The sequence below is a fragment of the Pollachius pollachius genome (genome assembly GCF_949987615.1).
Source record: "Pollachius pollachius genome assembly, chromosome: 3".
Classification (NCBI taxonomy): domain Eukaryota; kingdom Metazoa; phylum Chordata; class Actinopteri; order Gadiformes; family Gadidae; genus Pollachius; species Pollachius pollachius.
This window is the reverse complement of record NC_136936.1, coordinates 415,442-424,070: the sequence shown is the minus strand read 5'-3', so window position 1 is coordinate 424,070 and position 8,629 is coordinate 415,442. Positions and strand designations below refer to the sequence as shown.

At 42.6% G+C, this 8,629-nt stretch overlaps 1 protein-coding gene across 3 annotated transcripts; it reads left to right on the top strand.

Annotated features, from left to right (window-relative positions):
- The first annotated feature begins 2,911 nt into the window (after positions 1–2,911).
- Positions 2,912–8,629, top strand: gemin7 (gem (nuclear organelle) associated protein 7). 3 transcript variants are annotated; one of them, XM_079731380.1, is made up of 3 exons: positions 2,912–2,950; positions 5,464–5,636; positions 7,363–8,629. In XM_079731380.1, the coding sequence occupies exons 2-3, from the start codon at positions 5,552–5,554 to the stop codon at positions 7,758–7,760; spliced, it is 483 nt and encodes a 160-aa protein (XP_079587506.1). In that variant the 5' UTR covers positions 2,912–2,950; positions 5,464–5,551; the 3' UTR covers positions 7,761–8,629. The 3 variants fall into 3 exon arrangements, with proteins under 3 accessions (XP_079587506.1, XP_079587508.1, XP_079587507.1); XM_079731381.1 differs by having other exon boundaries at positions 2,921–2,950; positions 5,464–5,574; XM_079731382.1 differs by lacking the exon at positions 5,464–5,636 and having other exon boundaries at positions 2,917–2,950.

Genomic DNA, 8,629 nt, shown 5'->3' with positions numbered 1-8,629 from the left:
TATTAAATATTAAGCTGACTTATGACACAGCGACCAAAAACATTTCCAGAAGACCTGGAATTGTATTATTTCCATATATATATAGTCAAGCATAATAAAGCTTAATCATGCATCAACATTTTAGATGTTTTTTTTGTTGTTATATTTGCAACATGGGCTTACATTGTGTGGCGACCACGGGTGTGGGCGCCATGTTTTGGAGCCGCGGGGATTCTGGGAATTGGGGTTGTCAGTTGACAAAAGGGGTTTTGTTAATTTATTCTGTTGTTAGGTTAAGTGGGGTTAACGGGTTTGGGGTCTTTATTGGTTGTGTGTTAATTGTGTGTTGTTCCATTGTTGTGTGATGTGTAGTGTGATCGGGACCATTAGTGAGAGTGTTGTGTGTGTTGGTCAGGTGTCCCGTGTTTCTGTTATGTTCGTGGTTGTTAATAAAGGCAGTCCGTAGTCGTGCGGTGTATGGGGCACGGAACTGCATAGTTGGTTCAACCTGGGCTCCCGTCTCGTCCTTCCCGTGCTGCTCGCCACAATATTGTAATTTCATACATCCCATCTTAAAACGCCACATTAAGAAACTCATTCAAAAACATATTTCCACTGTGAGAAATGTAAAAAACGAGAATATATGAGAATGTTGGAACCATCCACATCAATATCTTTAAGACATGTACAGCTTTGCAAAACCATGTGAAGGCAATGCGTACAGGCCTTGCAACAATATTATTAGTATTTTCTTCTCTTTACTCACAACATAGGTTTAAAAACTATTAATTGATCTGTAGAATGTTGTATCTGCATTGCATTGATGAGCTTTGATTGGCCCAATGAGCCACGTAGTCGCGTGAGCATGAGACCCGGGTTGATTGGTTGACTAGCGATGTTGGAACCGATAACATGTACTAGCTGGGCAATGTTAAATAAAACTCCATAAGAAAGCCTCCGTCTGAGCTATTCTACATGATCCCATTTCAGAGTACTGCTTTCAGTAACTCATTTAAACATATTTGCAATGGGAGGAAATGCCCAGAACACAGAACAAAGTGCAACATTTTTTTCTCAATGTGTGCCAATGATTATGTGCCAGTGGTGGCACGCATACCCGGTTGGCTACCCCTGACATACAGTATCTGTTCCGTTATCTCCCCACGGAAAGGGCAGCAAAGGATATTACTCAGTATTCCACTTTTGTTTGTTTAATTCTCATAATGGGAACCAGGTAATTAATCAAGTGGCTGCACATCGGGTTGAAGTAAGTACAAAGAAAACTAATCTTGTGCTTCCTTTTCACGGGGCACCAGTGAAACCAGTGACATGGACCCACAGCACACTCCTCTTAAATTACAATCAGGGCATTTAGCAGACGCTTTTATCCAAAGCGACTTACATCGGTTAATGCACACATTGACCCCCGACGGAAGAGTCAACCAGCTCGTCAGGAGCAGTTATGGTTGCGTCTTGCTCAGGGGCACATCAACACGGTAGGGATCGAACTAGCAACCTTTCGGTTACAAGACAACTGCTCTACCAAATGTTCTGAATTGATTTAATCTCTGTTTAAAGTGTATCCGGTCCAACCCTACCTCTCTGGACCACTTCCACCTCTCTGGACCTGGTCCAACTCTACCTCTCTGGAACTGGTCTAACTGGTTGGGTCTGTTAGTTCAACCAGCCTGGGGAGGGCTAGGCTTAAGGTTAGGTTTAGGGTTATGGTTAGTTTGAGGGCTAGGCTGATGGTTAGATTTAGTGCTAGGGTTATGTTTAGGGCTTAGGGTTATGGTTATGCTTAGGTTTAGGGGATATGATTATGGTTAGGTCTAGGCCCTCTGTTTAAAGAGGCAATGTCCTCTGAAGTCTCAAAGTATTCAGCAAGCAAGAGGGAGACTGGGCTGAGCGCCCTCGTGATGTAAACCTACACTTGGGATCCACACTGTGGACACTCACTGTGGATACTCACCTTCTGAAATGATCCACACTGTGAAGACTCACTGTGGACACTCACCTTCTGAAATGATCCACACTGTGAACACTCACTGTGGATACTCACCTTCTGAAATGATCCACACTGTGGACACTCACTGTGGACACTCACCTTCTGAAATGATCCACACTGTGGACACTCACTGTGGACACTCACCTTCTGAAATGATCCACACTGTGGACACTCACCTTCTGAAATGATCCACACTGTGGACAATCACTGTGGACACTCACCTTCTGAAATGATCCACACTGTGAAGACTCACTGTGTAAGTAAATGTGCTATGCCCACCCCAAAATTCCTGAGACAAAATGTTTACTAATTGAACCCTTACATAAACATGTCTGAGAAGATTAACATAACTCATCATAAATTGGCTGATAAATAGAGGTTGAAAATGAAAGGGGGTTACAGTAAATGAATAGTTTGTATGTGACCAACAGGTTAGTTAGTTAGTTAGTTAGTTAGTTCATACACAACAAAGCCTGTAAAATATATGTAAGGTTGAGTAACACACACAAATGCCCTTACTGGTAAAATAGCGGTGTTTGTTGAATAAAAACAACCTTGTTGTTTGAAATATTGGCGGGCCACAAATAATTAAGATTTTCACCTCCATTGCAGCTTGATAATATTTTGTGCAGCAGATAAAATGTACTCTCCATGTGTCTTAATGTTTTTTGTAATGCCTAAGCCTACATGTTTGATGGCTGCAGGCTTTGCTTTTTATTGACTAATCCTCACCTGTCAAACCTCTATAAACGTAAAATGTTTAATTAATAGAGTCTCTCATCTCAGAATCCTCATCATTTACATACATTGGAAGCAACTCGGAGCGGAAACATCTGAATGTAACTCATCAGAAATGCTCCAGGGGGCGGTAGCGCCCAGCACGGATCATTTCGTCCACATGTGGACTTGTTTATAAAAGCCCGGCATGGTTGACGTCCAGTGAAGGAGAGCTGGCTGCGCTTGGTGAGTTCATGACTCAAGAGCAATCGGCCACCTTTTGATTTATTCTGTTTTGACTAAACGTTTGTATCCTGTTCTGATATTCATTATAGATCCAGGATTGTGACATATAGCATTATGCTACATGCTAACAACACTGTTCTGATATTCATTATACATCCAGGTTGTGCCATATAGCATTATGCTACATGCTAACAACACTGTTCTGATATTCATTGTAGATCCAGGATTGTAAAATATAGCATTATGCTACATGCTAACAACACTGTTCTGATATTCATTATAAATCCAGGTTGTGCCATATAACATTATGCTACATGCCAACAACACTGTTCTGATATTCATTATAAATCCAGGTTGTGCCATATAGCATTATGCTACATGCTAACATCACTGTTCTGATATTCATTATAGATCCAGGTTGTGCCATATAGCATTATGCTACATGCTAACAACACTGTTCTGATATTCATTATAAATCCAGGTTGTGCCATATAGCATTATGCTACACGCTAACAACACTGTTCTGATATTAATTATAAATCCAGGTTGTGCCATATAGCATTATGCTACACGCTAACAACACTGTTCTGATATTCATTATAAATCCAGGTTGTGCCATATAGCATTATGCTACATGCCAACAACACTGTTCCTGTATACATCCAGGTTATGAGATTTAGCATTATGCTACATGCTAACAACACTGTTCTGATATTCATTATACATCCAGGTTGTGACATACAGCATTATGCTACATGCTAACAACACTGTTCTTATATTCATTATAAATCCAGGTTGTGTCATATAGCATTATGCTACATGCCAACAACACTGTTCCTCTATACATCCAGGTTATGAGATTTAGCATTATGCTACATGCTAACAACACTGTTCTGATATTCATTATACATCCAGGTTGTGCCATATAATATTATGCTACATGCTAACAACACTGTTCTGATATTCATTATACATCCAGGTTGTGCCATATAGCATTATGCTACATGCTAACAACACTGTTCTGATATTCATTATACATCCAGGTTGTGCCATATAGCATTATGCTACACGCTAACAACACTGTTCTGATATTCATTATACATCCAGGTTGTGCCATATAGCATTATGCTACACGCTAACAACACTGTTCTGATATTCATTATACATCCAGGTTGTGCCATATAGCATTATGCTACATGCCAACAACACTGTTCCTCTATACATCCAGGTTATGAGATTTAGCATTATGCTACATGCTAACAACACTGTTCTGATATTCATTATACATCCAGGTTGTGCCATATAATATTATGCTACATGCTAACAACACTGTTCTGATATTCATTATACATCCAGGTTGTGCCATATATAGCATTATGCTACATGCTAACAACACTGTTCTGATATTCATTATACATCCAGGTTGTGCCATATAGCATTATGCTACACGCTAACAACACTGTTCTGATATTCATTATACATCCAGGTTGTGCCATATAGCATTATGCTACATGCCAACAACACCGTTCTTATTTTCATTATAAATCCAGGTTGTGACAAATAGCATTATGCTACATGCCAACAACACTCTTCTGATATTCATCATTAATTCAGGTTGTGACAAATAGCGTTATGCTACATGCTAACAACACTGTTCTGATATTCATTATACATCCAGGTTTTGACGTATAGCAGTAGATGCTACATGCTAACAACACTGTACTTATATTACTTATAGATCCAGTGCTGTGTTCCGTTATCTATACATCCATGAGTACACTTAAACCTAGAACACTATCCGCACTCAGTAAGTGTGCAGATTTATTCAGATGTCAAAGTTGTTCCAAATCGAAAACTCTGTGGTGCACTTACCAGAAATTACGATCACGACTGCTGCCATGGCTCCTCCCCCGCAGTAAACATCGCACTTCGAACGGTGAAACCTTTACTCTTTGCAGCTATTAAAGCTGTAAAAACTACAAAATAACTCTATTAACGCAGGCTATGTGGAAAATGCACTGACATTGGCTCAGCTTGGCTCCGCCTCTACCGCTACGTAGCTAAGATGGCTGCCGTTGTTTACGTAAAGTGTCCATCGATCCACAGCGGTTTGCCCGTTTTGAGTAACCCATCCGGGTCCTTTCAGTACAATTCTTTTCGCCCGATCGTAATTGGAACGCCCTACGCACTCAAACTAATGCTGTGTCTGAAATTGCGCACTTACGTAAGGGCACTTACATTGAGTGCACTTCATTATCCCTACAGTACACTTACTTATATGCGCAGTGCTCTCATTTCTACAGTGCACTGTCAAAACAGCCTTCGCGCACCTACCGGAAATGAGTTTGCAGTTTGACGGTTCTTCTTCGGTGGTATTTTTTTTTGTGCTTGATCATTTCCATAATTCGCCCATCTTTTTAATAGTGCACTGAAAAACAAAACAAATATGTGTAATTCTACTTACATTTGTAGAGCGCGTCGGTCTCAACTGTCCCAATGTCCTCCATTTTCAGATTTGAAATTCCCGCCCCCTCCGCCTCGTAGACAAGATGGCGGCCGTTGAGGGTGGAAAGTGTCCATCGGTCCACACTCAAGGTTTAGATGGTTTTGAGTGCACCACCGAGGTACTTCCACTGCACTGCGTTTTGGCACACTCTCCGTTTTTGCGCAAAGTGCTCTCAAAAAAGTAAGTCTAAGTATAGAAGTGCGCGATTTCAGACACAGCATAAGTATAATACGGGAAGTATGGATATTGGAGCACGCCACAGGTTGTGACATAGTGTAATGCTACATGCTAACCAGCAGTGTTGGGAAAGTTCACTTTCTACGTGAACTAGTTCAAAGTTCAGTTCACAAATTTTATAATGAACTAGTTCAGTTAAACATTCATAATTCAAAATTTCGAACTAAGTTCACAGTTCCAAAAATGAACTAGTTATTTTTTTGAATAGGTTGCTGTGAGCTATTATATTTTTACGGTATTTTGAACATTGAGCCCCCTTTCTGGTTTGTCTAGGATGAAATAGAGTGGTTGAATCAAGTATTGTAGCGAAATACAGTTTCTATGGTGTTTATTGCGCATTTTGTTAATCCCATTGATTTCTGTTGGAAGACTCATTACTTGTTTGCCGGAAACGGAAAGGGGGGGGGGTGTTCACGTTTTGCTGTAGTCTTTTCGCTCGGTTCTAGCCCTACTGATGAGAGGGAGAACCAAGCGAAAAGACTACAACCAAATGTGAACAGCCCCCCTTTCCGTTGCCCGCCAACAAGCAATGATTCTATGAGGTGTTCTAGTCCACTGAGCTATGAGCCAGAGAGCTAACGTTATGGATTGTACATATTTTTAAATCGAAATTCGTCCCAGCCTTCATACCACAGATATTCTAGGGTCTATAGCATATAACCACGTTGTCTGATTACAGTTTAATTCATTTTCCACAATTTAACAGCTCTTGTTTTGAAGAATAATCACTCGTTTCAATGGGAATCGCGCCGGTCTATACTTTCAACATAAAGTGTACATATTTATAATTTGAAATTCATCCCAGCCATTAAACCACAGATACTATAGGGTCTATAGCATATAACCGCGTTTTCTGATTACAGTTTAATGTAACAGTAAGCTGGCAACACCGCAACTGCAAATTAACCACACAGATTACCTTGGCAACCGGTCAAACAACACGGCGATCTGCGCGCGCATCCGCCGTGTTGATAGAGAAATAACCCCCATATTGAACGAAGTTAAACCAAGTGAGCGTGCCGTTCACTGACACCAGAATGAACGAGTTCACAGTAACGTTCATAAGGCAGTAATACAGTACGTTCAATTCACGTTCACCCAAAATATGAACGAGTTCAGGAACTGTCGTTCAATGAACGCATTCAGGCACAACACTGCTAACAACTGCAGTGGTGTTCAGCAGACTGCCGGCCGACTTGTATCTTAGTAACAGTACCTCTTCGGTTGAAGCTCTTGTTAGGTTTAGGGTTAGGGTTAGGGTTAGGGCTAACCCTAACCCTAACCCACTGCAGTGGTGTTCAGCAGACTGCCGGCCGACTTGTATCTTAGTAACAGTACCTCTTCAGTTGAAGCTCTTGTTAGGTTTAGGCTTAGGGTTAGGGTTAGGGCTAAACCTAACCCTAACCCTAACCCACTGCAGTGGTGTTCAGCAGACTGCCGGCCGACTTGTATCTTAGTAACAGTACCTCTTCAGTTGAAGCTCTTGTTAGGTTTAGGCTTAGGGTTAGGGTTAGGGCTAAACCTAACCCTAACCCTAACCCACTGCAGTGGTGTTCAGCAGACTGCCGGCCGACTTGTATCTTAGTAACAGTACCTCTTCGGTTGAAGCTCTTGTTAGGTTTCCTCAATGTCAAATCTTAATCCTGTATTCTTTCCTGTGTTCATTTAGACTTCCTGAGAGCCCAAATGAAGACCCCGGTGTGTGTGGTGCGCCTGCCCCGAGGCCCGGACCCCCACGGGCGGGGCTTCGACCCCACCTCGCCCCGCTACCTGGCCCTCTGCCCCTCCTCCCTCTCCACGTCCGGCGAGGCGGACCCAGTGGCGCTCCGGACGGAGCAGCGGACGCGGGCCATGATGAGGGAGCGCTTCCTCCGCTGTCTCTTCTCCATGGCCAACAAGAAGATCCAGTTCCTCATGTATGAGAAGGTGAAGGTGGCCGGCGTGTTCGGGGCGTCGGACATCGACGTGCTCAACTTTCAGGTTTCTGATCTGCAGACGCCCATCGGGGTCCAGACGGAGGCCCTGATCAGATGCCAGGATGTGATCTCATACTCCTTTGATATGTGACCGTCAATGTTTTTCTATTTTGGATATTGCATAGTATTGTTGTACCTCAGGTTATTGTCACTTCCTCTATTGTAATGCTCTTGAATGTCTTTGATACATGTTAATAAGGGTGTGTACTTGCATTATGTTATAAGCCTGTGCGTGCACGTGTTGGGCAGCAGTTTCCTGTTAATAAAAGGACCATTGCTTTGGAAAACGATTCCTTTTCCCATCACTGGAGGGAGCTGACGCCTCCTGTTTCTAATCATCTCTCATTGCCTTTTGTAAGCTGTACAGGACAAGCTCTCTCCAAAGGGTTAGGACGGTCCAATTACAAACCCACATCTCTCGATGTTTTGATGATTTATTTGGACTTTCACATAAATGACTGATCATGCGTGTGCGTGTGTGTGTGTGTGTGTGCACCGTCACAAAGTACCTGTGTGTGTGTGTTGGTACCTGCCTTATTTTACCTCTCCATGGAGACGGTCATCAATGGAGGGGTGACTCATCTCCCCCCAGGCCACTCCAGGGACAGGCTGAAGCGGCAGTGACGTCAGAGGCCTCCAGTGATTCAATCAGGACCTCCTCAAGGACGCACAATGTTAATTTCATAAACACAGGCTCAGCTGCCTCTGCCAACAGCAGCTCTCAACTCCTCCAATTCACTTTGGGCCGTCTGAGATGGAGGCTCGATGTTTTCGGTTCAACACAAGCATGTAAATCACCTCATTGTGTGCCAGGGCATGTCTCCGTTGTGACGCATTAGTGCCGCACTCACAACGGCGTGACCCGCAGGCTCCTGTTTGTGTCGTGCCAGATTATATTTGGATTATCTTTCTTAACTCTAGCCATTGATTTTAAATAAAAAGGTTAGTTTTTCTCTTTTA